At 41.7% G+C, this 13,245-nt stretch overlaps 1 protein-coding gene and 1 pseudogene across 3 annotated transcripts in view; both read right to left on the minus strand.

The window, feature by feature from the left end:
• MAST2 (microtubule associated serine/threonine kinase 2) overlaps positions 1-13,245 on the minus strand; it is a 163,713-nt gene that overhangs the window by 57,872 nt on the left and 92,596 nt on the right. The window contains exon 1 of one of the 3 annotated variants that reach the window (XM_049774614.1): positions 1,217-1,408. The exons of the other annotated variants lie outside the window; for them this stretch is intronic. Within the exon in view, the coding sequence (XP_049630571.1) occupies positions 1,217-1,371 (155 nt within the window). The 5' untranslated portion in view covers positions 1,372-1,408. Of the gene's footprint in view, positions 1-1,216; positions 1,409-13,245 lie in introns of those variants that run through there. 3 annotated transcript variants of the gene reach the window in all.
• LOC126011355 (60S ribosomal protein L34-like) lies at positions 12,149-12,623 on the minus strand (annotated as a pseudogene).

Below are 13,245 nucleotides of genomic sequence, written 5' to 3' on the forward strand. Positions count from 1 at the left end.
GCCAAGGAAGGACCATGGTTCAATCCCTCGGTGTCCCATATGGTCCCCCCAAGCCAGGGGCGATTTCTGAGCGCTTAGCCAGGAATAAACCCTGAGCATCAAACAGGTGTGGCCCAAAAAAAAACAAAAAAAAAGGGTTTCTCACTATATAGAAAGAGAAAAATGGGCCCAGAGCAATGTACAGTAGAGCCGAAGTTGCATATGATCAACCTGGATTTGATCCAAGCACCCAAAATGGTTCCCTGAGTCCACCAGAAGAGATCTCTAAGCACAGATCCAGGAGTAAGTTCTGAACACAGCTGAGTGTGCCCCCTAAATACACCAAAAGGATAATATATATATATATATATATATATATATATATTATATATATATATATATATATATATATATATATATATAGTAAAAAGGAAAACACTGGGCCGGAACAGTTACAGCAGGTGGGGAGCTTGCCTTGCATGAAGCCAACCCAGGTTCAATTCCCAGAACCAAATATAGTCCCCCAAAACCCCCAGACTTGATGCTTGGCTCCAGAGCCAGGAGTCAGCCCTGAGCACCACTGAGTGTGATCAAAAACCAAAATGAAAGAGGAAAACAGTTTCTAGAAAAATACCCATCCAAGATAGTTATCTATAACAGATCTATTTTTTCCAGTCAAGAAGCAAACAAAAAAGTAGTGGAGTTAAGTGGGCATGAAAAAGTGAAAAAGTGGCATGTTCATCCTTCAGGTTATTATGAGAAGGTTCAGAGTGATAGAACTGCAAACAGAGCCTTGCATGTGGCCAACACAGGTTTGATCCCCACTGCCCCATAGGTCCCCCCAGGCCCCACCAGCAGTGATCTCTAAGCACAGAGCCAGGAATAAGCTTTGAACATGGCCTGGTATAGCCCTAAAACAAACAAAATAAAAATTTCCTCTAGGTAAAACGGGAGGTGATTTGGAATATTTTAACCATTAGAGAGCTCTAGCATTCTGTTATCCAATGCTTTCCCATAGGGTGGTCAGAAGGCTGTCCCACGGGTAGCAGAAGCACAAATCTAAGTGCCTCTTCTTACTTTTTCCTCATATTTTAATGTAGCAGAGATTGGTGAAAAAAATTTTTTTTTTACTTTTCTCTAAAGACAAGGCTTTTTTACTCAGTCCCCATTAAGTTTGTAACTATCAGGCCAGAAGCAACTGCCAAGGCCACGTTCATACCGCATCAAGTTTTCTTACCTCCACTGTAGTGGGCGACTGGAACAGGGACTGCCAGGGCTGCTACTGGCTTGTGGGTTCAGGAAAAAAGCGAAAGGAGAAGTAGCCAGAGCACAATCAGCACTAAAAGGGACTTTAGTGAGGGACAGGGCTGGAGCCGATGAGGGAGAAAACATGTGCTGGTTTACTTCAGATCCTCGGCCAAGAGTAGAGATTCTGACAAGGCATCATTGTAGGGGGAAAAAAACATAGTCAGTGATAAGATCTTAACCAAAAAAAGAAACAGAGCTGAAGTGAGTTGGTTAATTTAGACAAAAGAAAGACTCGAGAAAAGTTAAGTGGCCGAAAATTAAAAAATTATTCTTAAATGTCATACCTCAGTATCCTTATTAGCACAAAATGGCCACTAATGGATAATGCATAGATTAAAACCCAAAATTTAAGCTATATAATTCAAGTATATACAATTTGATTTCTAGAAAAATATTCAAATTTACTACGACCCATCAACTAGCAAGTAAATAGGTACTATTTTGTGTTCATGACTAAACTTTTAAGAGTATATGTCCATAAAAGTAAAAAAAATGCTCTATAGTTTATTAGTTGTAAATGCGTACCTATAATACCAACTTACCTGTAACTTTACCTTAAATTTTACTTCTACTTAAATTTTTTTCTGGGTTAACACCTACCTCAATCAAATCATTTTGATGTGTTATATCCTAATAAAGACATATAATGTCAGGGATCAAACCAGGGGCCTCCTATATACAAAGCATGTCCTTTACTTCTTGAGCCACATACAGGCACCTTAAAAGGTTCATGTAGGGCCTGGAGAGATAGCACAGTGGCGTTTGCCTTGCAAGCAGCCGATCCAAGACCAAAGGTGGTTGGTTCGAATTCCAGTGTCCGTGCCTGCCAGGAGCTATTTCTGAGCAGACAGCCAGGAGTAACCCCTGAGCACCGCCGGGTGTGACCCAAAAACCAAAAAAAAAAAAAGGTTCATGTAGGTATACTATGCTGTATCTGGGTAATCCATAATGTTCAAGGGAAGAAAATATGAAATTCACTACGATTCCCTTTGTCCTGTGAATTATGCAAAAGGAGTTCAAGAAATACCACTAAGATGGAATGAATTCTAAAGCACTTCTTTCCCTAACTCCCCAATTTGCTGATCAAACGTTCACTCAGTACTTCATTAAAGAAGCTAAAGCAGCTTCTTGGGAGAGCTGAAGCACAAAGTCTTCTATTTTGGGCTGTAAAATCTTCACATAAGGATTTCTATATTGACCAACATTGAAATAAAATTTTAATCACACCCTAAAGCACTCAGGTTTGGAACTACAGGGGCAAATGTGGGGCTCTGTACTGAAGGTCAGAGTCAGAAATATAATATCAAAGAAGGAGATACTGTTCATCCGTTTTTCATACTCAAGGGACTCATATATGCAGCTCTGGTGATAACTTTAAACATATATGTGCTTTCAAGGCAGTTAACCCAGCTCTCCAAGTACCTAAAGAAGATACCAAAAAATGATCTCGAACACTTCTTTTTTTTAATTAGAAACTCTGTATGACTCTGTGTCAGGATACACTTGTTTTGACCTTCACTTATAAAGTCAGGAGTCTCTTCCTGAGAGGCATAGTTAAAACAGTCTTCAAACAATGAAGGTGAGTTAGTTGGCATTAATTCCTTCCGTACAATCTGCCAGTTCCACTCAGAGACCCCAGCCTCCTTACTGAATCCGCAGGCATGGTGCTCCCAGTCTCTCTCTCCTCCGTTTCATCATTTTTCCTGGCTACTCAAGCTTTAGCCCTCTCACACTGCAGTCTTGGCAGGAAGTTCTCTCACACAAGGGGTATGTAGTCTATAAGCCAAAGGAAACTGACAAAAGTTTCCCAAACTTATGAGAAAATTAAAGCACTTTTCTTTCAAAACAAAAATGATATTGAGAAGCTCCACTACACTCCCAACAAAAGGCCTAGTAAGAGCTAGGAGGTAACTGTGAAGAGTCCCAGGTCTCAGATGAATCAGCTGTCCTCGGGTCTGCTTGACATCATTCACACTCAGCTGTTAACAAATCAGAGCCCCAGAGAGCACCTAGTTCTTCCTCAGAGACAAGCACCAAACTCCCTCCCCCACAACCGCCCACCAGAGCCTGGCAACAGGAGACTCTGGCAGGAAGTGTACATACCAACCTGGAAACTCACAGTGAGACAGAAATACTATTAACCCGGGAGGGCTCGGAAGGGCAGAACAGCTGTTGTAGTGGGTAGGAGATTGGAAGACAATCATAGAGATCTCGAGTTGGTAAATCGATGAAATAAAAATGTTCATGTATTTCTACATTATTCACTCTCAACTACAGGCCTGGTGGAAATACCTCTTAAAATGTAGAGTTCAAAACATATTAATTACTCAAATTCTGAAAATGTAAATAAATATTGTTCTTTGGGAGGGGGGAGCTGAGGATCAATCTAGGCCTCCTGTAAAAAAGCATATGTTCCGGGCCCAGAGAGATAGCACAGCGGCGTTTGCCTTGCAAGCAGCCGATCCAGGACCAAAGGTGGTTGGTTCGAATCCAGGTGTCCCATATGGTCCCCTGTGCCTGCCAGGAGCTATTTCTGAGCAGACAGCCAGGAGTAACCCCTGAGCATGCCGGGTGTGGCCCCCAAAAAAAAAAAAAAAAAAAGCATATATGTTCCAGTCCACTGAGTTATCTCTTTGGCCCATACTTCATTTATCTGATTTTAAATCGAGTGGATAAAGAGAATTTTAAAACTGAGATATAATTGGCATATAACATTAATTCTATATGACCTAATATTAGGTACTTGTTTATAATGCTGTACACATTTAGAAAAACTTCAACAATATTTTTTTAATTTCATTTCAAACATATTTTTTTCACTTTACTAACGTTGTGATGAGGAAAGTCATAGTAAGGATAAGAAAATAAGTTTTGGGGCAGGTAAGGTAGTTGCCTTCCAAGAAGCAGACCAGGCTATTTGGGCACCAAGTATGGTCCAAGCTTAGCCAAGAGTGATCGCTGAGCAACAATGAGTAAGGCCCATGGAGAGGGTGAGGGGGGTACAGAAGCCCAGAACTATTTGGTTTAACTTTATAAGGAAAATTCAATCAAATCATTTATATAGTAGATACACATAAGCCATTCAAGTAAGCTATTAAGCTATAAACCTATAATGATATTAAAATATTTAACTTCAGGAAGCTTTGGTTTCCATATCTGTAAAATGCAAACAATGGAGGTACCTAGTGGTAAAAATGACTGTGAAAGATAGAAAGTGTCAAGCATGGAAGAGGTATCAGTGTTAGTTGGGGCTGAAAAGATAGTGCGAAGTGTAGAGCACTTGCCTGGCTTGCAGCAGACTCAGATTCAACCCTTGCCATCCCATATGGTGAAAATAATTTTTTTTAAAGTTACATGACCCCACAGGTGTTGCAACAAGGCAAGAACTGGGATTAGAAAGAAAGTACAACAGGTAAAGCACTTGCTGTCTATATGGCTGACGCAGTTTCAGTTCCCTGGCACTCCTATGGTTTATTCTGCTATACCCTGCCAGGAGTAATCCCTGAGTGCAAAGTCAGGAGTAGGCCCTAAGTGTGTGACCCCAAAATTAAAAACAAAACGGAAAATAAGACACTAAGAACTAAGAACCTCTAGGAAAAAAAAGTGTGTTATAATCTTTTCAGTAGAGAAACTATAAAAGCAAATGGAATTTTTTTTTTTTTGGTTTTTCGGGCCACACCCGTTTGATGTTCAGGGGTTACTCCTGGCTAAGCTCTCAGAAATTGCCCCTGGCTTGGGGGGACTATATGGGACGCCGGGGGATCGAACCGCGGTCCTTCCTTGGCTAGCGCTTGCAAGGTAGACACCTTACCTCTAGCGCCACGTCACCGGCCCGGCAAATGAATTTTGACTCTAGCCAGCCCTGTCATTTATAAACTGGGGTATGAGGGAGAGCATAAAGTTCCTTAAAGAATGCTAAAGTGGGGCCAGAGATACAGCATGGAGGTAAGGCATTTGCTTTTCATGCAGAAGGATGATGGTTCGAATCCCAGCATCCCATATGGTCCCCTGTGCCTGCCAGGAGTGATTTCTGAGCATAGAGCCAGGAATAACCCCTGAGCGCCGCCAGGTGTAACCCAAAAACCAAAAACCAAAAAAAAAAAAAAAAAAAAGAATGCTAAAGTCAGAAAGTATTTCCCTAATATCTGTTTTGTTTTGTTTTGGGGGCACATCCTGCAGTTTTCAGGGATTAATCCTGGCTGGGCACTCAGAAATTGCTCCTGGCAGGTTCAGGGGACCAGATGGGATCGAACCTGGTCTGTCCCAGGTTGGCCACATGTAAGGCAAATGCCCTACTGCTGTGCTATCTCTCCTATTTCCTTGATTTTTATTATTTATATATTGGGGTTTTTTTGGACCATACCCAGTAGTACCCAGAGCTTACGTGTAGCCAGCCCTTTGCTCAGGGATCACTCTTGGCAGGCTCAGGGGACCATATAAAGTGCTGGGATTGAAACTGGGTCAGTGGTCTGCAAGGCAAATGACCTACCCACTGTATAATTGGCCCAGCCCTATTTTCTTGATTGCTAAAGAAAGGGGGTTATATCTAATGTTCTTCAAAATCTAATTCTAGAAGACATTTTTAAAGAATTGTTAATTCAATTATCCTGAGATAGAGTTACAAAGTTGTTAATGGTGGGGTGGCGGATGAAAAATAGTGCAGCAAGGTAGGCAGGGCACTTGTTTTGCATGCAGCTAACCAGGGTTCAATCCCAGCATCCTTGAGCACCAACAGAAGTAATTCCTGAATACAGAGCCAGGAGTAACCCTAGAGCAATGCCTGGAGTGGCAAAAAACAAAAGTTGTGGGGCCAGAGGCGCAACAGTAGGGAGTTTGCCTTAGACACTGAAGGATGGTGGTTTGAATCCCGGCATCCCATATGGTCCCCCGAGCCTGCCAGGAGCAATTTCTGAATGTAAAGCCAGGAGTAACCCCTGAGCGCTGCCGGGTGTGACCCAAAAACCAAAAACCAAACAAACAGACAAAAGTTGTTGATGGTGGAGTTTCACAGAATATTCCAATACACCTGAGGTATGCATGTTGGTATGCCACCGGTATCCATTTCTTTTTTCTTTTCTTTTTTTTTTTTTTGGTTTTTGGGCCACACCCGGTAACGCTCAGGGGTTACTCCTGGCTATGCGCTCAGAAGTTGCTCCTGGCTTGGGGGACCATATGGGACACCGGGGGATCGAACCGCGGTCTGTCCAAGGCTAGCGCTGGCAAAGCAGGCACCTTACCTTTAGCGCCACCGCCCGGCCCCCGGTATCCATTTCTTTTCATCAGTGTTCTCAATTTCCCTCCCAATACCACCTCTAGTCCGTTTTCTGTGACAGATAATCCCCCGCTTTTCATTTTAGGTACACTGGTTTGCAATTCTCTTACTGAGAGGGCATCATGCATAGCCCCTTACCTCCTTTCAACATTCAGTTCTTGTCCAGAGAGATCATTTTCAACTATTATTGTCAAAGTGTAGTCCCTTCTCTAAGACAATACTTTTTTAAAAATTTCTTTATTTACTTAAAAAGAAAAAAAATTTACTTTATTTACAGTAAATAAAGTTACAAACAGTTACAGTTTGTTCATAATAGATTTGGTTATTTTCTTCCACAGATACAAAGTGGTTCATGATTGAGTTTGTCATACAATGGACAACACCCTTCACCAGTGCACATTTCCTGCCACTAATGTCCCCAGTTCCCTCGAACCCTCCCCTTGCCTGCCTCTGGGGGACATTTATTCCTCTATCTCTTTACTACTTTCTTATATATATATATATTTTTTTTTTTATTTTTGTTTTGGGCCCATACCCAGTGACGATCAGGGGTTACTCCTGGCTATGCACTCAGAAATCTCTCCTGGCTTGGGACGACAGGGATTGAACTGCAGTCTATCCTGGGTCAGTCGCATGCAAGGCAAACACTCTAATGCTGTGCTATCGCTCTGGCCCCTTTCCTTCTTTCTTTCTTTTATTCTTTCAATCTTTCTTTCTCTTTCTCCTCTCTCTCCCTTTCTCCCTCCTTCTCTTCTTTCTTGCCTTCCTTTTAGACACTGCAATACTGTTCATGAAGGAGTATCATTTGGTATCATGCCTACCACTTTTACCTCTTTTAGCACCCACTTCTTATCCAGAGTGATCATTCCAATTATCAAACTATCATTGTCATATGGTCCCTTCTCTGCCTTAATTGTACTCACTCCCTCACTATTTGTGCCAAGCTTCATACCATGGACTGGTTCTCCTGGTCCCCGTCTCTATTGCAAGACATTTTTACTGCAAGAGTTCAGCTCATCTCCACACAGAGCACTCTCTTCAAAGGTAAGTTTAAAATTTAGTGTCAATGTCCCTGTGATTTGTCAGCTCTTTCTAAAGCTCATTTCAGAATACACAAGTCTTGACATGCTCATGCTCACGGTTGACCCAGCTCCATCCTTGAACAATAATATGGTCTCTAGAGCACTACCAGGAGTTATCCCTGAGCACAGAGCCAGAATACATTTTGAACACCACTGGCTGTGGCCACAAACAAATAGGCTCCACATTTCCTTAGACTGGTGAGAGTAGTGGGCAATAGAGTATGGAAATGGAAATATCCACTTTTTCCTATTTACTTATACAACTACTGATTAATACCCTCAGAGTCTCTGCATGAGCCCCTGGAAATTATACATACATAGGAAAATAAACTCATTCAAGAAATGATTATTTTTGTCACGTAATTTTATATTGTGCACTGCCAAAATGGAACCCTAAAAATCCTTTTCAGTAACTAATATTACTCATAGCCCCAGGAAAACCCTTTCCTTAGCTTTCTTTCAGTTTTAAAAATAAATGTCAGATTACTGTCTATGAATTGTGAAACAGCCTGAAATTACAGAATATTTGAGTAGCAGTCTTCTAAGTAGAAAGACCTGTCAAATTCTTCCTCAGATATTATGAATGAAAAAGACTTATTAGCTAATACAAATACGGTGTCCAAGGACAACCCAAAACATTCATTTGTTTGATTTGTTTCTGTTCCAAAGAGAGTTGTAATTTAGTTCAGTGTTCATAACAGCAGGTGTCAGGTAAAGAACACTTTGCAGACTGAGAAATTCACATGACAAGTAAACATAGTTACATGCCAATGCTAACTAGTTTCTGATTTCATTTCTTGACCCTTTTGATTTCTTAATTTAATTTACTTTCCTTTTTTGGTGTGTGTGATTTTTGTTCTCCTTCACCACTCCCCCTCCCCTTCCCCTCTCTCCTTGTATCTGGGATAGAATTAATGGGATAACCTCACACATGCAAGGCACACAACTTCTACCACTGAACAGCTCTAGTAATCAGTTTTTTTTGTTTGTTTGTTTTTGTTTTTGTTTTTGGGCCACACCCATTTGACGCTCAGGGGTTACTCCTGGCTATGCACTCAGAAGTCGCTCCTGGCTTGGGGGACCATATGGGACGCCGGGGGATCAAACCGCGGTCCGTCCTAGGCTAGCGCAGGCAAGGCAGGCACCTTACCTCCAGCGCCACCGCCCGGCCCCAGTTATTTTTTTTTTAACTTTTGGTTTTGACACCTGGTGGTGTTTGGGGCTATCCTTGGCACAATGCTTGGCAGATGTTCCTGGCAGTGTCTGGAGGGTGATGTAGTGCCAGGGATCTAACTCAGGGCTCCCACATGCAAAGCTGCACACCAGCCCTTTAAGCCTCACCAAATTGCCAAGTCACCAATTCATTCCAGCTCTATAGCTCCTGGGCTGTACACAACATCTCCAAATTTTAGTACTGTCAGCCCAGTAGAATCAGGGAAAATCTGATGAGAAAGCTGCATAAAAGACAACCAAAAAAAAAAAAAAAAAAAAAGACAACCAAAATAGAAAAAAAAAAAAAAAGACAACCAAGCTCAGTCAACCTGTAAACAGTAATACCGAAGGCTCAACTAGCACTAATAAACTAGTAAATCCTCAATGATTTTCATAAAAGAAGTTTAAGATATAACAATGAAAAAAAAGATATAGCAATAATCACAAATTGACTTTTAATGATCCAAGTTTTTTTTTTATGCTCCAAGTGGGTGTTTTTTGTTTGTTTAGGGTTTTTTGGGCCACACCTGGTGACGCTCAGGGGTTACTAGTGAGTGCCTACGCGCTCAGAAATTGCTCCTGGCTTGGGGGGACCATATGGGATGCCAGGAGATCAAAACAAGGTCCGTCCTAGGTCAGCCACGTGTAAGGCAAATGCCCTACCACTTGCACCACCGCTCTGGCCCCAATGATAAAAGATTTGATAAATCTATTTACCTCGTATTGTAACAAACAGTATGAAGTAAAGTTGTTTGTGTCTCCAACAGGGCAGGCTGAGGTAGTAGGTAGGAAACTGGGGACATCGGTGGAGGGAAAGTCACACTGGTGCTAGAACAAGTAATGCTATTAATAACTATTATGAACTACTTGGCAAATCATGATATTATAATAAAATAACTTTTTTTAAAAAACAACTTTAGCGGGGCCGGAGAGGTGGCGCTAGAGGTAAGGCATCTGCCTTGCAAGCGTTAGCCAAGGAAGGACCATGGTTTGATCCCCCGGCATCCCATATGGTCCCCCCACAAGCCAGGGGCGATTTCTGAGCGCTTAGTCAGGAGTAACCCCTGAGCATCAAATGGGTATGGCCCCAAAAAACAAACAAACAAAAAACAACTTTAGCAAAACACAGAAATTCAGACCATAATCAAAATACAAGCTATTCCACAATCTGGTATCTCAAGATTTGATTAACTGTCTTCATACTGTGGTTCACTGGTATCCTCCGGGTGGTCTCAGATACCCTTAAACTCTAGTTTATTGACTTAAGAGAGCAGTGATAGTGTACATTATCTTTGTATTACCATAAAATGTTTTTTGTTTTTGGGCCACACACAAAATTGCTTAGGGATTACTCTTGGCTCTGCACTCTGAAATCACTCCTTATAGGCTTGGGGGGCACCATATGGGATGCCAGGGATTGAACCTGGGTCAGTCCTGGGTTGGCTGCATGCAAGGCAAATGCCCTACCTGCTGAGCTAATGCTCCAGCCCCATAAAATGAATTTTTACTTTGAGGACCTCCTGCCCTCCCCAAATAAAGTATGTTTCAAACAATGAACGAGATTAAGAATGAGAATTAGGGCCCGGAGAGATAGCACAGTGGCGTTTGCCTTGCAAGCAGCCGATCCAAGACCAAAGGTGATTGGTTCAAATCCCAGTGTCCCATATGGTTCCCTGTGCCTGCCAGGAGCTATTTCTGAGCAGACAGCCAGGAGTAACCCCTGAGTGCTGCTGGGTGTGGCCCAAAAACAAAACAAAACAAAACAAAACAAAACAAAAAAAAGAATGAAAATTAGAGTCGGGGAGAGATAACATGGAGGAAAGGCATTTGCCTTGTATGCAGAAGGATGGTGGTTCCAACCCCGGCATCCCATATGGTCCCCTGAGCTTGCCAGGAATGATTTCTGAGCATAGAGCCAGGAGTAACCCCTGAGAACTGCTGGGTGTGACCCAAAAACCAAAAAAAAAAAAAAAAAAAAAAGAGAGAATTAAAAAAAAGAAAAAGAATGAAAATTAGGAAATAAATTTGTTTCCTATGACTTATATTGCCACAAATTAGTTACAATCTTTTCTTTTGTTTTTAACTATGAACTGGTAATATATATATATGTATATATATATATATATAAATGGTTTTGGGTCATACCCGGCAACTTGGGTTATTTCTGGCTCTGAGCTCAGAAATCGCTCCTGGTAGGCTCAGGGGACCGACCATATGTGATGCTAATGCCGGGATTTAAACTGCTGCCCATCCAGGGTCGGCTGCTTGCAAGGCAAATACCCTACTGCTGTGCTATCTCTCCAGTCCCCCAAAATTTTTGGTTTTGGGCCACACTGGCTACGCTCAAGAGACCATGTGCAGTGAGTGTGAGGAATGGAAGGGTTGATACTTGCAAAAAAAAAAAAAAAAGCCGATCAAATGTTGTACTATCTCTGAAATTTTATAGGTAGGACACTTGCCCTACATGTTGCTGCTACTTGGGTTCAATCACCAGTATTCTGTCTGGTCGGTCCCCTGTGTCAGCCAGGAGTGATTTCTGTGTGCAGAGCCCCTAGAGGGCAGCATCACCATTTTGGAAAGCACTAATCTAATTTAGTAACTTGATGTAGTAGTTTTGGTAAAATGAAACATTTCTGAATAATATCTGATTCTCACTGACTCTCTTGTGACTTGAGGAAGACTGATTAAATTTTCTCACTGAAACCCCTTTAAATTAACTACAGGGGATTTCGAATATTTTTAAATTATAAAAACTGATTGTGGAGCCAATTGCTGGGTTGAGATGTAATAGTTAAGACTGATGTTCATTTAATCAGGTATAATAAACAGCATTTAAGGATTTGACTGTCTGGGGGCAGTATTTAAGACGTTCCAGGAAAACTGGGCTAGTATATCAGGCTTTGTAACACAGTCCAGTCTTAAGGTGATTGAGGTAGGTTACTTCAGGCATGCCTAGGATCCTCAGGACATTTTGCAGGCCTCCAAAAGAGAAGAACTTGTTCAAATACATAATTACAGTAAATGACATCTGAGGGCCTTAGGCAAAGCCCATGCTTTGCATATAAAGCCAAGGTTCAATCCCCTGCAAAGTACCCAGAGCACCCTAAGTACCAGGAGCAAATTCCCACACCCCATTCCCAGACCACACTGCCAGGCTTGTCCCACCCTCAAACTGCCCCAAATAGGTCTACAGGTAATTTAGGATTACTACCTCTATCTTTTTGTTTTTGAACCATACCCAGAGGTTCTCAAGACTTAGCTAGGACTAAATAAAGTAAAACACAACTAATTTTTTCATTTTTTTTTAACAAATCAAGCCTTTAATTTTATTCTTCAAAAATGTTCCATTTTTTTTTATTTTGCTTTCTGACTCTGTGCTTGTGCCTTCAACACTTTCACAACTATTTTCTATTCCTCAATAAGGAAAATACGCTTAATCCTGTCTCGGAAGCTCTTAGCGCACATGGAGCCGCCATAGGCTCAGCTGACATATTTCTTTGTTTTAGATAGTCTTTTCAGAACTTTAGGTCTCACAGCGCGAACTCCTCTAAGTCAGCCAGGGCACATACCACATGCAGACTTGGGCACCTTCCCAACCTTATTGGTATAAAGGTAAACAATCCTATTTCCAGGATTTCGGAACAGCCTAGTTTTGTTGGAGGCTGTATTGTAGGAGAGCCTACAACAGTATGTCAAACACTGGACCATTATTCTGAAGGCCTCTAAGACACTGTCCCAGAAGAGCAATTTTTTTCATTTTTAACAACAGTGACTTGGGGGAAGAGTGAGAGTCATGCTGGGCAATAGTTAGAGAATATTCCTATCTCTGCACTCAAGAATTACTCCTAGCAAAGCTCAGGAGACAATATGGGATGCTGGAGATTGAATCAGGTTGGCCACATACAAGACAAGTGCCCTACACACTGTAGTGTATAACTCCAGCACTAACAGTGACACTTTTTGTTTTATTTTATTGGAGGGGGTTCATGCTCAGGGCTCTGCACTCAAGAATTATTCATTGCAATGCTATGAGTAGCTGGGGATCAAACCCAAGTCTGCAAGGCAAGCACACTAACCACTATCACTTTTATTGAAAGTGACTCTTAATAAAAGCTATGAAGAAAAAGTAGAGAAATTATTAAATTCCACTTGTGAAATACAATTTGATCTATGGACAGCAAGGAAATGGCTTGGTAGAAAAATCTTGATAAAGAATATGATATGGGCCGGATCAATAGCACAGCAGTAGGGCGTTGCCTTGCATGTGGCCAACATAGGAAGGACTCTGGTTCAATTCCCGGCATCCCATATGATCCCCAAGCCTGCCAGGAGCAAACTTCTGAGCACAGAGCCAAGAGTAAACACCTGAGCGCCACCAGGTGTGACCCAAAA

The sequence above is a fragment of the Suncus etruscus genome, chromosome 6 (assembly GCF_024139225.1).
Source record: "Suncus etruscus isolate mSunEtr1 chromosome 6, mSunEtr1.pri.cur, whole genome shotgun sequence".
NCBI lineage: Eukaryota > Metazoa > Chordata > Mammalia > Eulipotyphla > Soricidae > Suncus > Suncus etruscus.